At 33.7% G+C, this 26,182-nt stretch overlaps 1 protein-coding gene and 2 long non-coding RNA genes across 7 annotated transcripts in view; 2 read left to right on the top strand and 1 right to left on the bottom strand.

Annotated features, from left to right (window-relative positions):
• Positions 1-11,836, top strand: part of LOC123538690 (uncharacterized) — a 42,818-nt gene extending 30,982 nt beyond the window's left edge. For 4 of the 5 annotated variants that reach the window (XR_008368455.1, XR_008368453.1, XR_008368452.1 and 1 more), the window contains 5 exons: positions 3,127-3,275; positions 5,260-5,404; positions 5,811-5,921; positions 7,740-7,855; positions 9,764-11,836. This is a non-coding gene — a long non-coding RNA (uncharacterized LOC123538690). Of the gene's footprint in view, positions 1-3,126; positions 3,280-5,259; positions 5,405-5,810; positions 5,922-7,739; positions 7,856-9,763 lie in introns of all 5 variants that reach the window. The other variant, XR_008368454.1, reaches the window with a different exon arrangement.
• Positions 11,837-13,377: 1,541 nt separating this feature from the next.
• Positions 13,378-17,166, bottom strand: LOC128550795 (uncharacterized). The gene is made up of 3 exons (XR_008368456.1): positions 17,074-17,166; positions 16,535-16,602; positions 13,378-14,740 (listed from the first exon to the last, which is right to left on the bottom strand). It is a non-coding gene; the product is annotated as an uncharacterized LOC128550795 (long non-coding RNA).
• Positions 17,167-17,469: 303 nt separating this feature from the next.
• Positions 17,470-25,889, top strand: LOC128550482 (thrombospondin-1-like). Its single transcript, XM_053529668.1, has 4 exons — positions 17,470-17,489; positions 23,808-23,971; positions 24,536-24,706; positions 25,725-25,889. Exons 1-4 carry the CDS (start codon positions 17,470-17,472, stop codon positions 25,874-25,876), a joined length of 507 nt encoding a protein of 168 aa, XP_053385643.1. The 3' UTR covers positions 25,877-25,889.
• The last annotated feature ends 293 nt before the right edge of the window (positions 25,890-26,182 follow it).

The raw sequence follows: 26,182 nt of genomic DNA, 5'->3' as shown, positions 1-26,182 counted from the left end.
TTTTCTTTCCTGACAACCGTATCAAGGTACTTCCAGCAGCTGACTTCATAAGACTATTGATTATGTTCAGTTGATGTGTTTAGTGGAAATATACTGTGGATCTATGTGCTGGTCAAAGAATAGTCAGACTACCAACTAGATAATCATTTTTTATTTTTTTTTTTTTTTTTTTTTGAAATTCTTTTATATATTTTGACTTCATCAGTCTTGGCTCTGATTATCGTATGTTTTGAGAATAAAAGGGACATAATGATACAAAATTTGTATAGCCTCAGGAGTTATCTCCTGTGAACAAAACATAGGGTCTGAACACAGACTAGTCAAAGAAATGTATATTGTTTGAGAGCAATTACTGGTTTAGCAAATTGAAACTGGTTTCAACTAGTAATCATCCCAGTCCTATGTTTTAGCTCACTGGAGCACAAAGTGCTCATGGTGAGGTATTGTGATCACACTGTCCGTTGTCTGTGTGTGTGCATGCGTCAAGTCGTCCATCCTCGAAAATTATGTTTAAAGAAATTCTTCTCCAAAACCACTGAAAGGATTTTAATGAAACTTTGCATGGATGTTGCTAGGGTGGTTCTCTACCAAAATAATTCAAACGTTTCGCTTGGCCGCACATTGGGTCCCCTAGAGCAAAAAATAGAAGAATCATCAAATGACATCTCCTTCTAAAGCGATGGTCTGATTTAGAAGTAATTTTACACAAATGAACCTTACATGACCCTCTACCAAGATTTTTATACGCCTGAAGGGACGTATTATGTTATGGTCCCGGTGTCCCTCTGTCCGTCCGTCCATCCATCCGTCTGTTAGCAATTTCGTGTCTGCTCTGTAACTCTTGAACCCCTTGAAGGATTTCAAAGAAACTTGACACAAATGTTCACCACACCAAGACGACATGCAGAGTGCATGTTTTGGATGTGTCATTTCAAGGTCAAGGTCACACTTAGGGGTCAAAGGTCATATGAGAGTGTTTCGTGTCCGCTCTGTAACTCTTGAACTGCTCGAAGGATTTCAAAGAAACTTGGCACAAATGTTCACCACACTGAGACGACGTGCAGAGCACTTGTTTCGGATAACTAGCTTCAAGGTGAAGGTCACACTTAGAAGTGAAAGGTCATATGAGGTGTTTCGTGTCCGCTCTGTAACTTTTGAACTGCCTGAATGATTTCAAAGAAACTTGGCACAAATGTTCACCACACTGAGGCGAGGTGCAGAGCGCATGTTTTGGTTGACTCGCTTCAAGGTCAAGGTCACACTTAGGGGTCAAAGGTCATATATGACTTTGCTTTGTGTATATTGCCCTGCATTGCAGTGCTCGTTTTTATTTTGCAGATCCTTTTTTGTTCTCTTACAACAATTTTTGTTTTTGAATAACTTCCCTTTTTTCTTACTATAAATAGCTTATTTTGAAACTTTTTATTATTGGCCGTAGGGAAAAACCAAGACCACTTTTCTGTGGTACAACATGGATGGTACATCCAATTTTTAGATGTATTTTGACATAACTTTAACTGGTAAGAATTTTTTTGTGGACTTAGAATTATTTTTTTTTTGAATTTCTTCTTTTTTGTTGTTCCTGTCCTTTGGGCTCCAACAGTCAAGTTCTTTAAATTTTGCTCCCATCCTCTGATGTAACCCTTCCGGTGTATATTGCCCCGCTTGGCGGCGCTCTTGTTCAAATTATTTTGATTTGTCAAGAAACATGGCTGTCGGGGGGCGTGGTCACTTTTCCCTATATGTCAAGTATAGGGAAAAGTGGAAACATTAAAAATCTTGTTGTGTGAAACTGCTGACCTGATTTTGAAATAATTTTACACAAATAATCCTTGTGTGACCCTCTACCAAGATTGTTCAGATTATTTTGATTCATTAAAAAACATGGCTGCCAGGGGGCTTGGTCACTTTTCCCTATATGTATATTATAGAAACTTAGAAAGTATTCTTGTATAAAACTGTTAACCTGATTTTTAAATAATTTCACACAAATAGTCTTTGTGTGACCTTATACAAAAAGTGTTCAAATTTTTCTGATTAGTCAAAAAGCATGGCTTCCATAGGGTGTGGTTACTTTGATCAACAATTTCTTGTAACAACATCTCCAAAACCACTAAATAGATTTTCATGAAACTTTACACAAATGATTTTTGGGTAACCCATTTTCAATGTTGTTCAAATGGTTCTGATTCATAGAACATATGGGTCTTTTTGGTTAAAAATAGGTTTTCAGCTTTCAGACTTTATTTTTTTTTCCTCTGGAGCTTTGATATTTGGCATGTGTCATAAGGATTTGACTTTCTACCGTCATTGTCCAAATTAATGCCCAAAGGTCAAAAATGGCACGCTCCTGTGTATGACATGTACTTACTAAAGGCTTATATATAAGAAAATTTGGATTTTTTCTCTGAATCCATAAGTAGTTGTTCAAATTATTTCCCCAAGTTTAAAAAAGTGTGTGACATGTATATAATATAGGCTAACATAGAAGAAATTACAAGTTATACAAACACACTTGAAGCCTTGTACACAGGTGAACACTTAGGGTCAATGGCCCTCTTTTCTAAATTTGTTCTGGATGTATTGAGGTTTAGCATTACGTTTTGAGGAAAAAAAATCAAACAACACCAAATCATAGAACGAAAGAGTTGTTTTGAATGAAAATTGAACAGCATGTAAAACATGTATATTACTGTACAAAACAAGTGTCAGTATTCTAATATAAACATTAATTCCGGACTGCCCAAAGGGGTCCCACTTCCGGACAGTCAAATACCTTTAAAAACTCACCATTTCAAAGAACTGTTACATAATTATGTTTGTTTTGATGCATTTGCTGGTGAAATTTCACATAACTTGGTGGAACACAGTTTTCAGCAATTGTATATTTTTATTTCTTTACAAATGGCATTCATTTTCAAAGGAGGGCAATTTTTTTCAGAATATTTTAAAGGTCAGGTAAAATATTGGTAAAGATGTTCTTCGCTTATCAAATATTTCTGTGTTTTGATGATAAAATCATGGTAAGTTTATTAGTGTATTATATGTTTATTTTGATGGAATCCAATTAACAAGGTACATATTTGTATTTTGCAGTATGTATGCACATGAATTATTTTTCTTCAGAGGTTGAAGTTGCAAGACTGATGGAAAATGACAGTGACTGGACAGACAATGATGATGGTGAAGAACTATAGAAAACTTGGGAAAACTTTTAATAGTGGTCATCAACAAGCAGTCATTGAATCCAGTATTCCAGCCAATGTATCGCTCTTGTAGGTAGCAAAATGATTAAGATACTGTTTGTAAAGTTGTTTTTAGCTCGACTATTCATAGAATAGTAGAGCTATTGGACTCGCCCATGCGTCGGCGTCCGCGTCCCGATTTGGTTAAGTTTTTGTATGTAAGCTGGTATCTCAGCAACCACTTGTGGGAATGGATTGAAACTTCACACACTTATTCACTGTGATAAACTGACTTACATTGCATAGGTTCTATAATTCTGTTTTGCTTTTTTACAAAATTATGCCCCTTTTTTGACTTAGAAATTTTTGGTTAAGGTTTTGTATGTAAGCTGGTATCTCAGTAACCACTTGTGGGAATGAATTGAAACTTCACACACTTATTTACTGTGATAAACTGACTTACATTGCACAGGTTCCATAACTCTGTTTTGCTTTTTTACAAAATTATGCCCCTTTTTCGACTTAGAATTTTTTGGTTAAGGTTTTGTATGTAAGCTGGTATCTCAGTACTCACTAATGGGAATGGATTGAAACTTCACACACTTGTTCAATGTCATGATCTGACATGCACAAAGCAGGTCCCATAACTTTATTTTGCTTTTTTACAAAATTATGCCCCTTTTTCAACATAGAAATTTTTGGTTAAGTTTTTGTATGTAAGCTGGTATCTCAGTATCCACTAATGGGAAAGAATTGAAACTTCACACACTAGTTCACTGTCATGATATGACATGCAGTGCAAAGGGTCAATAACTCAACTTTGCATTTTACAAAATTATGCCCCTTTTTCAACTTAGGAGTTTTTGGGTTAAATTCTTATATGTAAGCTGGTATCTCAGTACCCACTAATAGGAATGGATTGAAACTTCATACACTTGTCCACTGTCATGAGCTGATAAGCACTATGCAGGTTCCATAACCCTATTTTACTTTTTTACTAAATTATGCCCCTTTTTCGACTTTCTTATTTATTCAAGCGACAAGGCTGTTAAATAGTCGAGCGTTGCTGTCCTCCGACAGCTCTTGTTTTAGACTGCTGTTTCAGAATTTCATTTTTAGCTCATCTGATTTTTTGGAAAAAAAATGATGAGTTATTGTCATTACTTCATCGGCGTGGGCGTTGCCTGGTTAAGTTTTATGTTTAGGTCGGCTTTTCTCCTAAACTATCAAAGCTATTGATTGAAACTTGGAACACTTGTTCACCATCATAAGCTGACCCTGTACAGCAAGAAACAAAACTTCATCCTGTTTTTTGCAAGATTTATGGCCCCTTTTGTACTTAGAAAATATCAGATTTCTTGGTTAAGTTTTTTGTTTAAGTCTGTTTTTCTCCTGAAGTATCAAAGCTATTGCTTTAAAACTTGCAACACTTGTTCACAATCATAAGCTGACCCTGTACAGCAAGAAACATAACTCCATCTTGCTTTTTGCAAGATTTATGGCCTCTTGCACTTAGAAAATATCAGATTTATTGGTTGTTTTATTTTTAGGTCAGCTTTTCTCCTAAACTATTCAAGCTATTGCTTTGAAACTTGCAACAGTTGTCCACCATCATAAACTGACTATGTACGTCAAGAAACATAACCTCATCCTGCTTTTTGCAAGAATTATGGCCCTTTTTGGACTTAGAAAATCATGGGTAGGACAATTTTTCTATGATACAAAAAAAAATCAGATGAGCCTCAGCACCCGCAAGGCGGTGCTCTTGTTCACAGTAGCCATTATCCTGCTAAATTTCTATAATGAACTTGTGCATATTTCAATTTGGACAGTACCATTATTTTTTAAAAGGGTTGCAAACGAAAAAGATATTGACTGAACGGCAAATAGTGCAGATCATGATCAGACTGCATGGATGTGCAGGCTGGTCATGATCTACACTGGTCACTAAGGCAGAATCATTTGTGCCAGCATGGTAAGGGTTAAAATTATAAGATTATTAAATTTAATGCCAGCTTGCACATTTTTTGAAGCTCATGAAATTCTCTGTAGTACATGAATTATTTTTCTTCAGAGGTTGAAGTTGCAAGACTGATGGAAAATGACAGTGACTGGATAGACAATGATGATGGTGAAGAACTATAGAAAACTTGGGAAAACTTTTAATAGTGGCCATCAACAAGCAGTCATTGATTCCAGTATTCCAGCCAATGTATCCTGTAGGTAGCAAAATGATTAAGATACTGTTTGTCAAGTTGTTTTTTTAGACTGCTGTTTCAGAAATTTCAAATCAAATCACTCTACGTCCGTGGTCCGTCTGTCAGTTAACAATTTCTGATTATCGCATCTCCTCATAAACTGCTGGAGGGATTTTGACCAAACTTTTTCAGAATGATGTTTTGGTACCCTAGTTGTGTCCCCCTGAACTATAACTATTGTGTATGGAAACAGTGGTATTACCATAATAAGATTGCATCATGCAGACAGGATGTTTTTTCAGCATTCATAATAGGAAGAAAGTAAAAACAAGTAACATTTATGCATAATAGTTTTATATTTCAATTTAGATAAGTAACAGTATTCAACTTTTAAGTTTTTGTTGACATTTACCCATTTGTCTCTTAGGTTAACTTTAAAGCAGGACTTGCACTGTCATGTGGGGGGAAAAACATGAAATGGAGACGATCACTTACCAGCGCACACAGTTGACTTGTGAAGAAATTTCTTATCAGTCAGGTGATTTTTTTAAACATAACTTTCTTACATCATTGTGCAAATGTTGAGTATAAATCAAGCCTAGAAATTTAGATGGGAATGTTCTACATACGAATTTGACTGAAAGAAATATGTCTCAAGTCATTTCTTACCCATATGGCATCATATGAGAAAATTGTCGTCTGCTTACACAGGATAGGTCAGTAAAAGGAGAAATACTGGACAGCTGAATATACAATATAAACTTGTTTAACCCTTACCCTGCTAAATTTCTATAATGAACTTGTCAGTTGTTTAGTTTTGAACAGTGCTATTTACTGTTAAAAGGGGTGTTAACCAAAAAGTTTCTGACTGAATGGCAAACAGTTCAGATCTTGATCAGACTGCACAGATATATAGGTTGATCATTATCTACCCTGGTAGCAAAAGCAGATTTGTGTCCAGCAGGATAAGGGTTAATGGCTGCCTGGTCAATAATCAAGTTTGAAAGACCGAAGGCAACAGTTTTGACTATTTACTGCCTAGCTATCCATTAAATGTTTTATCACATGACTTCAGAAATAAGTTTTTATAAATTTTTCTACAAACTGTTGACCAGTGATTAATGTGAGGAGAATTATAGTTTCTACTTAATTAATGGCTTGCCAGTCAATAGTCAAAACTATTGCCAGAAATAAATTTTCACACTGTAATTCCTAAAGTTTTGACTTATTTGCCTAGTAATGAGTACAGACTGGTCATACTACCTATTTTTGGGGAGTGGTGGGGAGGGGGGGCATATAGATTTGCCCTTGTCTGTCAAAAACTTCATAGGCATGTTGTTCAACATGTGTAGTTATGCACCTGGGGTTTCGCGTCCAGATTTAGTCAGCCATGTAGGAGTTATTTGGTCATTTGAATGTTGTGTCGCACGTAGCTCCAAAAGTATTTGATCTAGAGTCACCAGAGTTTACAGGAATGTTGGTCAGCATGTGCAGTTGTGCACCTGGGTTTTCAGTTCAGATTTAGTCAGTCATGTAGGAGTTATGGCCCGTGACTTTGTAAACATTGGTCATTTTAGTGTTGTCGTGCCTAGCTCCAAAAGTATTTAACGTAGAGTCACAAAACTTTACAGGAATGTTGGTCAGCATGTATAGTTGTACATCTGGAGTTTGGCGTCCAGATTCATCCAGTCATGTAGGAGTTATGGCCCCTGACTTAGTAAAAATTTGGTCATTTGAATGTTGTGTCGCACGTAGCTCCAAAAGTATTTGATCTAGAGTCACCAGAGTTTACAGGAATGTTGGTCAGCATGTGCAGTTGTGCACCTGGGGTTTCACGTCCAGATTGTAGGAGTTATGGCCCCTGACTTAGTTAAAAATTGGTCATTTTAATGTTGTGCCATGCTTAGCTCCCAAAGTATTTGACCTAGAGTCACCGAGTTTACAGGAATGTTGGTTTCGGGGTTTCGCCTCTGGACTGGGTTTGGCATCCAGATTCATCCAGTCATGTAGGAGTTATGGCCCCTGACTTAGTAAAAATTGGTCACTTTAATGTGTTGCACATAGCTCCAAAAGTATTTGAATTAGAGTAACCAAAGTTTACAGGAATGTTGGTCAGCATGTGCAGTTGTGTACCTTGGGTTTCGCCCCATGGACTCATTCAGTATTGTAGGAGTTATGGCCCCTGACCTAGGAAAAAATTGTCATTTTAATGTCTTGTAGTGGGGACACATTTCTAGTTTTACAAAATAAAGATTGCAACTAAATAAAGATATAGTTGATAAATTTTCTGAAGTGGAGCATACAGATATTAATTATTGCAACATAATATATATATTTTCTTCAATTTACTTTACAGGAATTGGCCAAAAAGGATGTTGATACTGATACAACTTCCTCGTAGCAACTTCAGTCCTACAGATTTATAAGGGGAGGCAACATTTATCACTATTGACCTGGAAACCATTGACCTAAGTAAGTTGCTTCTGATGCTTTTGAGCTTTTGTGTTTGCTCACTGTCCGTCGTCTGCCTGTCGTCCATCTGTCCACACTTTCCTTTAAACAAATCTCCTCTTAAACCCCAAAACCAATTTTGATGAAACTTCACAGGGATGATCTTTGGAAGGTCTTCTTTAAAAATTATTCAAAGAATTGAATTCCATAACAGAACTGGTTGCCATGGCAACCAAAACGAAAAACTTCAAAAATTTTGTTGTTCAAAACCACATGGCCTAGGTCTTTGAAATTTGGTTTGTAGCATTATCTAGTGGTCCTCTACCAAGATTGTTCAAGTTATCCCCCCTAGGGTTAAATATGGCCCCACCCCGGGGGTCAATCGTTTATTTAGACTATATAGGGTAAAACTTTGAAAATCTTCTGGTCCAAAACCATAAGGCCTAGGGCTTTGATATTTAGTATGTAGCATCATCTAGTGAGATTCTTCAAATGATTCCATTAGGGTGAATGCCCCCCACCCCCCCAGGGGGCCACACAGTTTATATAGACTTGTATAGGAAGAAAACTTTAAAAATCTTCTTGCCTGAAACCACAAGACCTAGGGTTTTGATATTTGGTATGTTGCAGTGCATTGTGGTTCTCTACCAATATTTTTTAGATTATTACTCTGGGGTGAAAAGAGGTCCTGCCGTGGAGGTCCCTAGTTTTTTACATAGACATATATAGGAAAAGACTTTAAAATTCTTCATGTCTGAAATTGCAAGGCATGGGCTTTTGATATTTGGTATGTTGCATTGCCTAGTGGTCCTCTACCAAGATTATTCAAATTATGCCCCCAAGTTGAAAAGAGGCCCTACCCAGGGGGGGTCCAGAGTTTTACATAGACTTAATATATAGGAAAAAAATTGAAAATCTTGGCTGATACTGCAAGGCATAGGCTTTTGATATTTGGTATGTTGCCTTGCCTAGTGTTCCTCTATCAAAATTGTTCAAATTATGCCCCTGGGGTGAAAAGAGGCCCTGCCCTGGGGTCCCAAATTTAACATAGACTTATATAGGGAAAAGAATCTTCTTGTCAGAAAGTTCAGGGCCTAGGCCTTTGATATTTGGTATGTAGCTTTGCCTAGTTGATCTCTTAACAAGACTGTTCAAATTATGCCACTGGGGTGAAAAGAGGCCCCACCCTGATGGTCATTTGGTATATGAGTTATATAGGAATAAGTGCTTCAAAAATTATCAGATCATATTTCCTAGACAGTTTAACTATAATTACCTGATGACCCCATGTGTGTAGGGGTCACTTGACTCTCCTTGACCTACTGACCTACTTGTTGTTTTTTTAGATAAACCTTGAAATTTGGAAGACATGTACAGTCTTGCACACCGATTTTAAATCTGACTTTCAGTGACCATGTTATTGAGTTTGACCTACTTTCTAATATTTTAGCATCTGTTTGCCATTTTCAACATATGGCTCATATTACTCAGGAGAGCGATTCATGGTCATCAGGACTGTCTTGTGTAAGGTTTAGAAATTTGTTCAAGCAAGCAACTTAACTCAAGTGGGCGATATAGGGCCATCATGGCCCTCGTGTTTTCATCCATTACAGTATCAAGTGAATTGATATGCAGTGTGCGTTTGCCATAGTCAATGCTTCTAGGGCTTATACTATAACTATTTAGTAGCATTGTGTTTTGGTGAAAATAACATTTAATATTTTGTGTCATAGCTTTATATACATGTAATTGATTTTCAATTGATGGAAATTTGTTGGTTTTCAACCAGTTAAAGAAATAAAACTTGTTTCTGCTTTTAAAGATTTGTCTGTTTTGAATTTTATACATTTTGTCTAAGTGCTTGTCGGTTTTACACATACTTTTTTTTTAGAGTGATATACAGTAAATTGAGATATTTCTTTTATATAGTTCAATATGGGAAGATGCACTAGAGGCACAAAGGATCACCAGGATAAAAAGCACAATAGTCCAACACATCTGTACCTGGAATTAAGTCGACTGTAGAGAAATTGCGAACTTGGCTTGAAAAGATCCTAAAGTGATTTTGGTAGCCCGTTATGGAAGACAGTTTGATTTTCCAGTTCTTGTCTCAGCTCTGCTGTGCACAAATATAACTAGGACATTATTCAGCTGAGTTTCTTCTAAAAAGTATTCGTTTACCAGTGTTCAAGAAACTGTACCCTAAACAATCATACTTGCTATGACACTACTTGGCATCCGGTACAATGCCTATAACTGACAGACAGACAAATTTATTATGAAAAACTGGGAAGGGTTTTCATATGTTAAAGAACAATTTCAAGCAATGACGTATACACATAAATTTGGTAACATAATGTTCATATCTTAAGTAAAAAATGACAATAATTATTGTAATTGGAAATTCGAGTTGTGTTATTTTACTCTATATTTAAGAAAATTAATATATTCAAACTTGTAAGTTTTTTCATTTGTTAAAATGTTATATTATAGCTTTAAGCCCTAATGCCCTCTTTTTACAATCTGCCTAAAGAAACACTAGTTGTTCTTGTTTATTATTTAGCCATTTCCTTAATGAAAAATACACAACAAACTTCTAGCTCAAGACTTTCCAAGGTTGACAAGTTATTACTTTCTTTGATTTTGCTTAAGTTTGTTAATTATTGTTAAATACTTTTTTTCAGAATTTATTAAGGTGTATAGTGCTACCTTTTAACAGTAAAGTTACAAGGAGAAGACAACCTGTACTGTAAGCTAATGTAGCTTTCTGTCCAATTTCTGAAATGTTTTTTGTAAATATATCATGACTTTCTGAATAAAACTTTAAATAAAGTATATAAACCTTTAAGGAGCAAGAAGACAAAATCTCATTTCAACTCGTGTATAAAATTAACTTTGTGATATTTTTCTTAGTGATAAGTTTCTCAGTGATAACTAGACATTTAATTTTATATCTGTATAGATTTTTGTACAGTTAATTCAAATGTATACATGTACAAGACAATATTTATAAAGATTTTTTTATGTTTAATTATTTATATTAGAGAAAACTGTTAAATTTTAATTACTTTATAAGTGTACATGTAAATCCTATTTCACTATACTTACATATTATTGAAAGCTAAGGGACTTCATTGGATATAAGTGAAATTGTTACTTTCATGGTTTATCCCAGGCAGAAAGATCATCATTTTTATGCCCCCAAAGGGAGGCATATTAGTTTTCAACTGTCCGTCCGTTAGTTCTTTAGTTCGTTCGTTCGTCACAACGTTAACTTTTTGCATGAAGGCACTTTACTGGTGAACCACTGCACCCAGGACCTTCAAACTACACATGCTAATAGTACTTACTGAGTACACTACCCCTACTGACATTGGAGTCACCAGGACAAAGGTCAAGGCGCTGCGGGGGCATTTGTCACCATTAGTGACAGCTCTTGTTTTCCTGATATTTTTGTATTAGCTTGATTAAACTTGTAAAGTACAAACATATAAGGGTTTACAGCATATTTATTAATTCTAAAAAATTTTAATTTCTGTACCACTTTGTATTTCTGTTATAATTGGATCTTATATCTAAATAAAATTTAACTGAACTGAACTGAATTCTAAACTGGAACCAAACTGAACTGAACTGAGTTTGTAACAGAAACTGAACTGAATTTTGGACTGTTACTGAATGAACTGAATTCTGAACTGGAACTAAACTGAACTGAACTGAATTTGAAACAGAAACTGAACTGAATGTTTAACAGAAACTGAACTGAATTTTAAACTGAAACTGAACTGAATATAGCTGGGTAAAAATCTACAGTACTGCTTGCATTAAAAGACCACCAAAGGGAGGAAAAACATGTTCTCTTTGTGCAACATAGTTTGTTCTTTGATAACATAAAAAAGAAACTGAAAAACTGGTCTCTTAATGCAAGTAGTCTCTAAATCAAATGTACTTGATTAAACTTATTATGCTTTTGTAATGTAGTTTTGTTGTGTCTATGATGATTTCTCTAAATAAACTTTAAACATTATTTCTCTTATTTATTACAATATTTACAGTTGACAGATGCATACCAAGGTCAAATAAAATGACATGAGATTTGTGTGCCATTTACCAGTCCATTTATTTTTGCTAATACCAAGTCGTCATTTTCATCAAAATTTTCAGTGATCACCTCCTTTTTGAAGAGTATACTCGCGATTTGATTAAGGTACTGTTATTGCGTGGCTGTAATGGACAAAAAATTATATCTCCCACATCGCTGATTTACTGCTGTCTGTCCGTCTGTCACAAATCTTGTCCGCAATCTTAAATCAAACATTTCTCATGCAATCTGCATCAAATTTGAACAAAATATGTTGCATGACCATAAGTCCATGACGAAGTTCTATTGCTAGCCAAACCACTTTGAAATTACGGCCCTTGAAAATCAGCCTTTTTAGCTCAACTATTCAAAGTATAAGGAGAGCTATCCTACTCGACCCGGCATCGGAGTCTTCCCTGCGTCCCCACCTTGGTTAAAGTTTTTTAACACTTTCTCTTTTTTCATCATATTTCTATAATTACTTGATGGATTTGATTCAAACTTAAAATAATTGTTCAACATCATCACCCACATCATATGACACAAGGTGCATAACTCTGTCACAAGTATTTAAGGAATTATTCCCCCTTTTTACTTAGAATTTCAGGTTAAAGTTTTGATGCACTTTCACTCTGTCTCTGTTACTGCTGAATGGATTTGATTCATACTTAAAATAATTGTTCAGCATCATCACCCACATCATATGACACAAGGTGCATATCTCCTGCACCAATATTTTATGAATTGTGCCCCCTTTTTGTTTAGAATTATATATGTTTTGATACACTTTGTATTTACCTCTGTTATTATTTAATATTTTTGACACAGACTCAAGCTATTGTGCAATATCTTCATCCACCTTTGGAGTCATTAAACTCTCAAGTGACAGCTCCAGTTTCCTCAGATGTGCCCAGTTTCACAATCCAGCATCAAAATAGTCGAGTGCGCTGTCTCCTGTGACAGCTCTTGTTACTCTTGTCCGTACCCTAAGCTGAACATTTCTCATCTGATCTTCACCAAACTTGAACAAAATGTATTTGCCAATAAGTCCTCTGTCAAGTTTGATTGGTAGCCAAATCCCCCCCCAGGCACTTGATAATTATGTAGACATTGTAACTAAAAAATTAAAACCGGAATTTTTAACATTTTGATTTCAAATATATATTGCTAAGTGCATCAGATAATATATATACAATATTAAAATGCTGTGTGTTATTTTTTAAAAGAGATATTTACTCCAAAAAATTTAGTCCCCATAGCATTTTTGGAAATAGGATAGACAACTCCTGAATGACTATCTCATCAAATTTGCTGATATAAAAATAAACTTAGGTATTTTCCCAGGATACCTTCATTAAAGTCTGTTTCTTAATTTCATTCAGACATGGAATAGAAACAAATACAGGAACAACTTAACAGTACAAGGACATCAAACAACCTTTTTTATTTTCCTTCAGGACAGGTACACATGTTAGGTCATACTTGTAGTTAAACCAAAATGTAAAACAATTAATTAGCTCATCAAAGAAATGAAGACTAATAACTTCACAATATTTTATTATCTCCCTTCATTATATTTATCATCTACTTCTACATATTTTTTATGGAATTACCTCCCTTTATCTTAAATAAGCTTTCTTATATTGCAATTTGAACAGTCAGTATTTTTACCTTAATTTTCAGACAAATAAATTTATATTTTTTTAATCCATGGTAAGATGAAAAGCATAAAATTTATTAAAGAATACCATAAAAGCATTTATCACACATGAATGCAAGGTATACACAACAAATAATTTTGAGCCTTATTGCCAATGACAATGTTGAAAAATATTAAAACTCTGATGGCATAACAGTGAGATAAAATCTTTTTAAGTTAAGTTAATAACTCCCATATTAACTTATGACTACAAAAATTTAAAGTATGTTGTTATTCCCATTTCAGTCCAACATATCTAAAGAAGTAAATACTACAAAGACTGTATATCAAATTTTTGAAAATAAAATTCCACCAACATATTTTGTTCTTATTTCTTTTATCTTGATTATGTAGTGTACTTATCTGGAATGATGAGATATTTTGAAATGTATATTTCTTTATTCTCCTGGATGGAAAAAAATAAAACATATATACAAAACAACCATTTATACCAACCAAATTGTAAGATACTTAAAGTTTCTTTGATGTTAGTAATTATATGTTGAGACATGAAAACAACATAAAATATAGCTGAAAAATTGTAGTACATCATTTGTAGGTAAGATAAGACTGTATTATACAAATGTTTATATGAAAATATGTGACAACTCTGGTTAAATAGAATATTAGTTAACTTATGGTAAAATGTTGAACTGCTTTAACATTAATCTACAAGTGATGAATGAGTTCATCTTACCATAACTTTGACATTTAATGTATTATTAAGAAAACTATAACATACAAGAAATGACGCATAAACAGTGTAAGTTGCTGAATGACTGGGTCAATCTCCACCACAAAAACTATGAAACTTAAAAAGTCCAACTAAATGTTTTTCTTTAAATTAGATTGATCACATTTTAACATTTCTATGAATGCAATTGTTAAATGCTTGCTTCTTACATGCATGTAATAATGGAAATAAAAAATGATTTAACAATATATGTATACAGTCTTGTCATGAACACATTTTGTACAGATGATAATACATAGAAAAGTCAATATATTTATTATATGGGTCCATCTCAGTTTACAGCTGGCGCATGGCTGTCTCGCACTTGAATTTACATCATGCAGCACAGTTGGGGTAAAGTCCATTTCACATGACAACACACTTGTAGCACTTCTGGAAATACAAATGTAAAACTTTATTACATAAAGAGAATAAAACATGATAGTTTTTAAAACAATTATAACATCATTTTAGACATTTGCAGAAATTCTAATCTTAGAAATATATTATCAAGCAGCAAGTCGGGTAACTCTGCAAATTGACATTTTGTCTAATTTCAACTTGTCTAAGGAATTACCAGTTTTAAGCACAAGATTGTGTTGCTACTTGGCTTGCTGCTTTATTTAAATTTTACATATACTTAGATTCACTAAATGACAAGTTATTTAATAGGACTGTCTGAAAAGATTGCATATTTTATTCAATGTATATATTCAATAAAATGGTGAAAACAAACAGATAAATCTGATGATGTTCACCTATGATCTCACCTAAAAGCTCCAACAACAACCTACAACCTCTGATTAGTATATGATTTAATAATGATAAACTACCTAAAGTGTTTTTATATAGCATGCAAAAACAATGAACTTGAGAACTGCCAAAACTTCACCTTATGAGTAATATATGTTCACTTTTCCCCTTGTTGAAAGTGTTGTTTTTCTTAAAGGTGGATAATCAGATTTTGGCCATGTAACGGTTTGTTTGTAACTTTAGCATCTGATCATTTACACTCATTTATGTTCACTTAACACTTAATACAAATTAGATTTTCACTGGAGGTATTTTTAAAATTTCATTTTCCTATCCTGGTTGCCCAACCAAGATAGAGTTATTTTATCATAAGTATGAATTTGATAAACATACTTTGCCTAAGGAAATGTATAAATATTAGACATATTGTAATATATTTGTAAAATATTTGCATTAAAAATTATGTATTTAGATGGAATTCATTAGAAACGCAAGTTTGAAAAATTATTATTACCTCCCTTTGCCTATCTTGGTTGCGCAACCAAGATAGATTGGAAATAAATGAATTCAGAAGCTACACACAGCTTTTAAACTTGCATTTTGGTTCAGATTGTTCAATAGTTGATATGTCTATCAAATGCAAATGTAAAACTAGACATTGTATCGAAATAAAAAGAAATACCCAGCTTTTTATATACTTTCATATTAAAGGGGAGTTATTATAAAATTTTATAAAAATAATAAAATACACATTTCAAATAGGAATCTAACTCTATGTAACCGGTCTTTTTGTTCCTTAAATAATTCTCTACCAGAATATACAAAAAGTAAAAATTGTCATTAAATGTTGTTTAAATGTGATTGACCACCTTTAAAGCATTTGAAAATAATAGATATTATAAGTACAGTGCAACCTCTGTAGAGCAATACCCTGTGGGATATACAAATATTTTAGTTATGTTGAGGTTGTTGTTCTGGAGAAGTAAATTTGATAGTTATATTTCAGCTTATGGAAATTCTTATGATGTTGTTATAGACAGGTTTTTGCTTCAGAGTGAGCTACTCTGGAGAGGTTGTACTGTGAAAATTGCTCCAAACTTCATCTCCTTCAACTGAGCTAAATGAAGAAAAACAACAAAAGGTTTTCCAAATTTAGAATTTCCTTGTTTACAATTTGACATTTAATGTTAAGCAACTATGCAGACATATTTTTATGTGACACAATGCCGCCTTTAACTATCTTATTCCAATGAACAAGTTATCAGTCTTGACAAAATCATGTGAAAAAAAGGTCACAGTAAAAAATATTAATCCTAATCATTTCATATATATTGTAAAGTCAGCTTTACAGAACTCATGTGACAAAAAATTAAATTCAAATGTTGCCTTTGTGATGTGCAGCACTGGCCATGTCTTTTTATCACAATAGTTTACCTTATTTATATCTGTTACTTTTATCATAACTTTTATGTCCCTTCTGCACTAACCATTGTCTTCGAGTTCTGAAATATTGCAAAACATTAATTCACACACATTCTAGAAATCAACATAAAATCAGTGTCAAAGCATTTGAATATAATTGTTTTAATTATCTTAATACAAAGATACAAATGTACTTCATGTTTTTGCTGACTGATACAATATACTGAAATTTGTATTTCAATATTTATTATCAAAGTACATGTTCATTCTATTTTTGAAATGTTGACATTACAAAGCTATCACACATATATTACTAAACCATATCTATTATCATTATTTTGAATGGAGGTATGTACTTAGTAAATTGAGGGATACACAAAGCTACAGGAAAGAAATGTTTATGCAAGGCTGACATAAAGTCCAGAAGGTTCACATCTTGTCAGGAATGTCAGTCTTATAGCTGTCTTGTACAGTTATTTCAGAAGCAAGCATGTAGTCATACAGCATATAAATGCTTTGAGACCTTTGTTTAACATACAAAAGCATAATACCCCCTGCATTGTTTCATAATGGTAACATCTTCTTGGACTGCCACAGGGTAAGACAGGTCAAACAACTGTACATAAACTTTTCCCTTCCAAAACTGAAAATGAAAATTATACATTTGTTTTTCCTTTATTTTTGTACAAAAGATGACCTGTGCATTTAATACAGACTTTTTACATTCATTAATCTAAATATATTAAAATTAATAAAATATCTCATAACTCATTGTATGATTAAAATTATAATCATTAATAAACTATATCAGACATGAACCTGAAGTGTTCTAATTTATAAAGCTGCAATTGATATTGAAAAAGAATGCAACTATTGTATACAATGTATATTAAAAAAAGTATCATGAACCTGATTATAAAACAGTCTCAATTCAAATGTAATAACACATGACTGCCAGAAAATCGATGTATGTTGTACTTTAATGATATCATGAATGCCATCAATAAACTTCATATATAACAAACTATACCACTATGTCAGCCTCTTTCTTGTTATTTCTACAGCTTCCAAAGACAGACTGCAACTACATGTATCAGACACTGTAAGTAAAATATACAAATAATCATTACACAAGAGAATTTTTCATGTTAAATAAAGGGAGTTAATTAAATGCAATCTGAGAATTATTGCTAAACATAAAGGGAAGTAATTATCAATAAAATGAATGAAGAATCGAAGTACTGAGAGGACTGATGGGGGCAATGCTTTGCCGTTTCAAGACTTGATGTAACTCATTCATGCCAGGGAAGTACAAGCAGGCATTATGTAATGCACTTGTGTGTGGCAAGAAATGGAGTGGTCACAACTTTAACAGTGCACAACAATAAAATTTATTAACTTTGTGTTCAATACACTTCTATATTTTGTTCAAAAGGTAAAGATAAAAAATCTAGCCTTGTTCAATAGCAGTTGTTCATCGACAAACAAAAAACTTTCTTGCCAGATTTGATAAAAGGAAAAAGATAAAGCTATACAATGTATTTCAATTTCTTCAATACCTCTGTTTGCACTCTATGTCCTAATATCATGTGTTCTTGACAGTCTAACAGAAACAGGCAAACTTTGTTACACTTTATGAAAGTTTGGAAAGAAAGTCAAAATATTCCAATATGTAAAAGTTTAAAGGAACAGGATTTCCTTGAACTGACATTGAAAAAATCTGGGCTATGTTTTATATTGTGTACAATACTTATCAATTAAAAAAGTCAGGAATGTTTTTTGTTACAAATAAGCATCATTTTAATAAGGAGTGACCCGACCGAGTCGTCATTAGTTAACACACAAACACCTGTAAAAATATTTTTACAGATCTACCTTTTTTCCCATTCCAACTATTGCTAAAATTCAGTAACGGTTTTCTTAAGGGGACGCATACTTTGTATTTAGAAAAAAGTGGGTGGGGTATGATAAAATTTACATGCAAAAAAGTACAAGGTTTTGGTACATGAAACGGATACTGTTTCAACTGTTATAAGTACACAAAGGATTGCTCACTAAAATAAAAATGAGAAAACTGAAACAAGAAAGTTATTGTTGAATTACATAAGACTTATTGTGTACATTCAAAGTCAACAATTAAGACTTTTTGGTGCGAAAATAATAGTGCTTCACCTTGTCCAAACCTTTATCAATGTCCTACAGATTCTAATTTAAAGAAAGAATGTGAGATATGGTAACTGTCTTGCTTTTCATTTCGCATATGTAAGCTAAAACACATTATTTAGTTTGTTTACAAAGTAGTGCATAAGAAAAGATACGGTGGTCAAGGAATGCCACATTCCAAAACTAAAAGAGTATATTCCCCTTAATACATTAAACATTTATCGTTACAGAAGTCTAGTGGCTTACAATAAGGGCCTAGAAATGTTGCCATTATTAATTTTTAACTTGGTATTCATGAACTACAATGCACTTAAATATCAAAACACATTCAACAAACTTTTGAAAATGTATTGTCTTAAAAATCTCTAAAATAAGGTATGAAATTTGGTTGAGAGGTCCAATCAATGTGTATATGTGCAAAAGTAACATACTAATCTTGTTCACAAAAGTTACTAATACACAGCAGGCATGTCAATGATCAAAACTGGACGAATATACAGTTATCCTCACTTTAATGTCATTTATAATTTGTCCTTGAATTCTCCACCATACTTTTCATAACTCTGTTTGCACGAGTTGCACGAGAATGCTGTCATTCACGTAAAAAAATGGGGTCAAATAAGTTGTAAATGCAATATCATCTAAACGTAATTAATGGATTATGCAGTTCAAGATAAACTTTATCTCATAACGTAACGAACATGTATAATGTTGTAACAACAACTTTACTTACACTGATTTAAGTAGCAGTCGGTTTATAAGTGACTTTATTGATTCATTTTGTGTTTTGTTATTGTTGTCAAAAAGTATAACGGAAGTGCCTCACAACTGAAGCGGAAACCAGTTTGATGCGCAAAGTAGTCCAATGTAAGTAATATCAAAGAGCTATAAAAATAAATAGATTGGCAACTTGAAAGGCATATAGAGCAAATCTCGCCAACCTCCCGTGACAAAAAAACGAGATCTCGTTTACCGAAAGTGGCGCTTTCTCCACGCGCCATTTTGTATGCGAAAGCAATTATTCATCGGTAAAATAATTATCACCGTATGACCATGCTTCTTTCGATGGCAAAAAAAAGCGTGCACTTCGTGTCTTAAGACCATTTCACATTAAACTAATTTTGTTTTAGAAGCTAACATGTATTTTAAATGTAGTTTTAAAGGTACAAATTGTAACTCCATGCTCGCCGATGTTTGTTTTTAGTAAGATAACGCCGAATCACGCTCTGACACGAGCTCACGCGAGATTACAGCCAGTTGCCATTCTGTGTATTTTATACTTCTTTGGTAATATTTATTGACAAATGTCCACAGAAATTAATAATTTTCTAATATAAAAGACGAATATCTGAATAGGATTCATTATTTGATAAGAAATTATAATCATCGACATGTTTTTTTTAAAAATCGTACACGTGCTGACACCTAAGTTGTCTCCCGTTGTTTATTAGAGTTACCTTTCGTCCGGCGCAGTAATACATTTGCAGTGAATCGCCGAGAAGTCGTGGGAAAATTAAAAACCATGTAAATAAACTAAAATTAACCACCTTTTCAAGATGAGATTCAAGTGATCGCCATTATGCATTTAACCCGCCTGACCTGTGTAGCATCTTACATATCTGTTCTAAGGTATTCGTTGTGTAGAATGTCATGTTATGCCCTTGCAATGCTAATCCCACTCTGACTTTTTTTTGTTTACATTTTTATCAATGAGAAATATGGCGTCCATCCCGAGCTGAACTGACGTGGCGTTAAATTATTACATGTTTAAGCAAACCTGGTGTGTTAGAAAGAAAATCTCATCCCTTCAACATTATTTGTAACACTGTTATTGTAAAAAACCTGTTTTTTCCTTATACAAAAGCTTTATATTTTGTGTTGAATGTACTTTCACAAAGACCTCTGTTTTCCAATTACATTCATAGTACCACATCCTTATCCACAAAATACTGAATATTACAGGTGTCCATCAGTATTATATCAGTTTAGGAATATGTTTTTTATTTTCCCACCATTGATTTCTTGAATATGCACCCCTTCCGCATTTCTGTATGAACTGTGAATGTAGCAATATGCGTCCCCTTAAAAACATAGATGATATATGATGATATTAATATTCATATTGTTTGTTGTTTGTTGATCAAAATAACATTGTCTGTTTCAATTTTAGGTTATTTAATATACAACTGTATTTCAAACTATCAATATCATAATATAAGAAATACATTAAACACTATGAAAACCGTGATTCGTCATATCAATGAACCTACCGAACTGGCGTATACAGTTAGGTTCAGGAAAATGAGGATACGAAACGCCAGTGAAAAAAGAACAAAATTTCTGGTGGTTCTGGCTTCGAATATCACCATCAGAAACCATTTGCACCCTCAGATAGATGAAATACATTAAACTGGTAACATAAATGTACATATGCAGGGATAATTACCAAGAAAATGAGGCCAAAATATAACGGGCACCTGCGGCAAGTTATCATCGCGGAATGGCGGATTACCTCCCATAGCAAAAATTACTCGGTCTGAAAAATGATGAAACACGTATATGTACGTGCAGTTATAACAGTATTTAGCGCACTATTTACGTTAAACGATAATTTTCCTGCAGATACATACCAGTTTGGTCAGCGTATATGCCCTTTTTATTTTTTAATATAAAAATCTGGGAATGAATTTTTTCTTCGGTCCTTTTTCAAGGATTTCTTGAACATTATATGTTAAACACGTCATATACATAATGTTCTGATCTTAAGACTTAAGAATCGGGTACATGTTCAGTTTGGGAAATGCTGTACTTTTCCAGAATAAGTGCGTTTCTATTGGCCCTAAGTGAGGTCGGATTTCAGGAAAAAGTAAAAAAAAAATCTCCCTTGATTAGCCATGTCGTGGTGGCTGCTATTGAAATTACTGCATGCCCGCAAGATTCTGATGCCATAACTTTTGACACCATCTCCATGGATTCAAACCTTCCCTAGACGACATGTATATTCAGGATACTCTCCAATTCACAGTACATATCCATATGGACGCACTCTTTGCGAAATCTGCTATTTCGGCGGTTTCTTTGCGTCGGCACCGGCTATGTTTTGCTATAAACAGTGCCCAGGTTAGTATGGGAGGCGAAAAGTCGAGCTGCCATCCACGATCATAGGCAAGCTGCTCAAAAATAAATAGAGCACGGAAGATAAGATTGTCTCTTCTATGTTTTATAGTGTTGTATAGTTAATCAGCGATTTGCTCGCAACTCGATAAAATATTTGTTGATGGTGTACTGACATGGAACACTAGCCCGACTTTTTTCACAGTCTTTAACCAGTTTTTGCTTTGATATCATATATATCAAGCGCACTATTTGTATTCATTTATCAATATTCTTCCAAATAATAAAGATAGATAGGCCGAAATGTAAATAGAATTTTTCAAAACCACTTGCTTTCGGTTTTGTCGTGGCACCGGCGGTCTCTCTGCATACCAGTTTTTTGTTTTTTCTTTTCTTTTTTGTTTTCTTTTTTTTGCACAGGCAGGCCTTCTGCATTACGCACAGAGAGGCTCTAGGCTAATGACTATCTAGAAACATTATAGCTTAATTAATTTGGTGTGTTTATCTGACTTTTTATAACTGCCAACCTGTTTATAGCAAAGAATCGCCGGTGCCCACGCAAGAAACCGCCGATAAAGCATATTTCGCAAAGAGTCTGCCGATACGGATATGCATCGTGCTATTGCGTATTAAATTTTAGTAACTATTTGAAATTCAGTTCATTTTTATGCAACTTCTGTGGACAAGACATTTTGATTAATGATTTACAGCTGATTTCGAGATCAAAATATATAATTAAACATAATATACAATCACGAATAAGGACGGTCCGACCAAGTACATAAATATGCCTTTAAGCTTTAAAATGTCCTTAATAGTTGGTGTAAAACAGAAGTACAACTGTAATCTGTTGATAGTTGAATTTACGAATTCGAACAATGAGAGAAAAATTCTACTGACGATTATTAGATTAAATAATAATTACAAAAAAATCAAACTGTCAAATTAATTCCTCCCTTCCCCATCCCCAAACCAAATAAGTCATAAATTCAAACTGACGAATAAGTAATGGATTTCTTTTCTACCTATTCTATTTCAAGTAAAACACTGTTTTTCATTATTTATTTTATTATTCAGAATATAACTGTTTCTGTAGTCTGTTAAGTTTTGGTTTAAAGCATTTTATAAAATAATTTTCCTTCGCTAACCTAGCTGAAGTACTATCTATTTTCATTTTAAAAAATGGGAACATTTGAAACTTTGGATCTTTATTACTGCAAATATCTATATGATTACTTAGTGGAATTTGTCTGGTTGAAGGGTCTCGAATTTCTTTATTAGTTATTTGTTGTGCGTGGATATATACGCAAAAGTCTGTAACGAATCAAGTATATCATAAAGAAAAAATAAACAACATTACATGAATAACATATAAACGAAACCGGTAGGCAAATATAATATACATACATGTATATATTAGCGGATCTCACGTAAGGGAAAGTCAACTGTTCTGAATTTAATTATATCGCTTAGTGCAAACTATCTCTTTATATTCAATGTATCCTTGAGATCCAGTTAACTTACAGAGATATATATATGCAAATGTTGAAACGGTACGAATGTGTAGTACAATAAGGGCTCGTATATAAAACAGCATCGAAACTTATTGGGTTAATGGACTTGCTGTGGCATGTGCGTGTTCGTTTTTACTGCTAGGCGCTTGCCCGTAATTCGTCTGGTATATCGTGATGTTGACTGACTTTGTTTGTATATATATTTACATACAGAGAGAGAGAGAGAGAGAGAGAGAGAGAGAGAGAGAGAGAGAGAGAGCGAGCGAGCGAGCGAGCGAGAGAGAGAGAGAGAGAGAGATAGAGAGAGAGAATTTGTGCATGTACAGCTACATTCATAATGAGATATCACATAGCCACGTTTGATTGTAAAGAAACTACCAGTACACATCTATCTTTTAGTCTCTCTGTATTAGGGTGCGTGTGCATGCGCGCTTGTGTATGTGTGTTATTATTTTTTGTATCAAATGTTATGCAGATTCAATTTTACGTTTTAGATCAGTAACAGCGTCATTATGGTCAAGATGGTTCTACGACACGTGCACAACAACATGCGGTCCTGGGACTATTATCAGACTCAGACATTGTAACACTGGACATGACGAAGATTGTCACGGGAATGCAAACGAAACTGTGTCTTGCAATCTAGGACATTGTCCAGGTACTTATCTTATTTTTTTTGTATTTCTTTGTTAAAAGCCAAATATATAGGGATTTAATCTATATACAACTGTTCTGGTATCCCATCCCTAATTATCTGCTCAGGTAGTCTTCGGAAGTAACTGATCACAATTTCCATTCGGTCAGTCTGCTTATTCAAAGTTCGAACCTACAGCCACATTAGTTCTCCATCCGGGCATTTGTTAATGTTTCAATTGAAATATTTGACTTTAATATTATTACGAAGCTTGGTTTAATAACTAAATCAGGCAGTTTTATTCTGTTTCATTGTCCAATAAATATAAAAAATATTTTCTCTGTATAAGTTTATGTTACTACTCCACGGCGAACACTTTTTTGTTTGTCTCAGCAGTTGTAGTTAAATATTTTACATTGCTTCGAAACATATTCAGACCTGGTGTATATGTATATAAATTTCATATCAGATGAAAATCTACGGTCATTTTCAGTCAACTTTCTTTTTCTTGAGAAGAATTCAGCTATACCAATTATTGATACAGAACTCATTTTAAATTAAAATGTTCCAAAAACAATTAATTGAAAGTGTCTGGAGCTTGGAGCGCTTGGCAGCCATGGAGTGGATGCTCGAGAAGTTGTGGTGATGGAACTCGGAATAGATCTAGAAGCTGTGACAACCCCCCACCTCTGTATGGCGGACCAACTTGTACTGGAGCAAAGAATGAAACAGTTGTTTGTAAACTGACTGACTGCCCACGTAAGATATAATAAAAAACTACTTACAAACCTCACTGAGATCATTCACTCACGATTCAAAACTTCTTTTAAGAAGACAAGTTTGTTAATATGCTAACGAGTGTATTAACATTAAGATTGAACGACAACACTAAAACAACTGATTAAAGAAATTATAGAGGCTTTTGAGGAATGTTTTTGCTTCCATTGAAAAACATGTAACTGTAGACGATCACTTAGGCTAATACAAAAATCATAATTTCTCTATACTGAAAACTTTACAGGGATTATAGCTTTTCTAAAAGATATTTGCGTTATCAAAATTTTAACTGGAAAAACATTGCATAGTAGCATTGTTACATATAACATGAAATTTCCAGATTGGTTACAATTCAACATATTATTTTGCCAGACTTATGACATTTTCTGATATAAAGTTTACAAAATGCCGATACCCATTCGATAACTTTTGAAAGCATGAATGGATTGAAATCATTTTTCGTCTGTATTATAATGATATCAGGGTCAGTTTGATTGCGGTTACAATCCGCCATTTTTGGCGAGGTAATGACCCGTATTCGATTTAGAACTCAGTTTTTGTGGAACGAATGAATGGGTAAAATTTATTTTAGCTACACATGTTTATCGCCATAAAACACAGCCCTGGTTGCAGTCCACACTTTGGCAGACTTATCGGCCTTCACTAAATTAAAATTCTGCAAAATGCGTATGTCCTTTCGATAAAACTTTTGAAAAAATCAGTGTTTTTTTATAATCATAAAATACAGGTCGAGTTCAAGTTTTGTTATAATACAACATTTTTTCGCGGAGTTAAGACCCCTTTGCGACTTAGAGTTTGGTTTTCCATTAAATAATTATTAAACATATTAATGCACTGAATTCATTATAATATATATCTCCGTATACATTTTGCAAAGAATTCTATCCTAAAAATTAACATGTTATTGTTTCATACAAGAAAGATGTGTTACAAGGGTATTATTTAGTCTGTCTAAAGAAGGACAGTGCTATTTTTTCAGACTGGTTGCCATTTCAACAAGCCAAAGCATGTAGTGTTACGTGCGGCAAAGGGTTTATTCAGATGAGGAGGAAATGCAGCACTGGAAACTTGTCGGACTGTGATGGCAGTGAATTTACTGAAATTCCTTGCGTTCTCAACGAATGTTTATAGAGCAATAAAATACCATTGTTTAATAAAATGTCTACGTTGATGGCTTAACAAACCATTATTTCTAGCATGTGAGGACACTATTTTCTGTTGATGCATTATTTCAAAGGTATGGGGTATCCGGTTACAAGATGTAAAGATTTATGTTAAATAATTTAAATTATAAGATTAGTATTGAAAAAATATGCACATAAGTACTAAACAGCACTTTCATAAAAGCACATAAAAATTTAAGGTTTGTTCATTCAGATTTCTGTTGATGCATTAATTCAAAGGTTTGGAGCATCCGGTTACAGATTATAGATTGAT

Source organism: Mercenaria mercenaria, chromosome 18 (genome assembly GCF_021730395.1).
Source record: "Mercenaria mercenaria strain notata chromosome 18, MADL_Memer_1, whole genome shotgun sequence".
Lineage (NCBI taxonomy): Eukaryota > Metazoa > Mollusca > Bivalvia > Venerida > Veneridae > Mercenaria > Mercenaria mercenaria.
The sequence above is the reverse complement of the archived record's forward strand: the minus strand, read 5'-3'. Positions and strand labels throughout refer to the sequence as shown.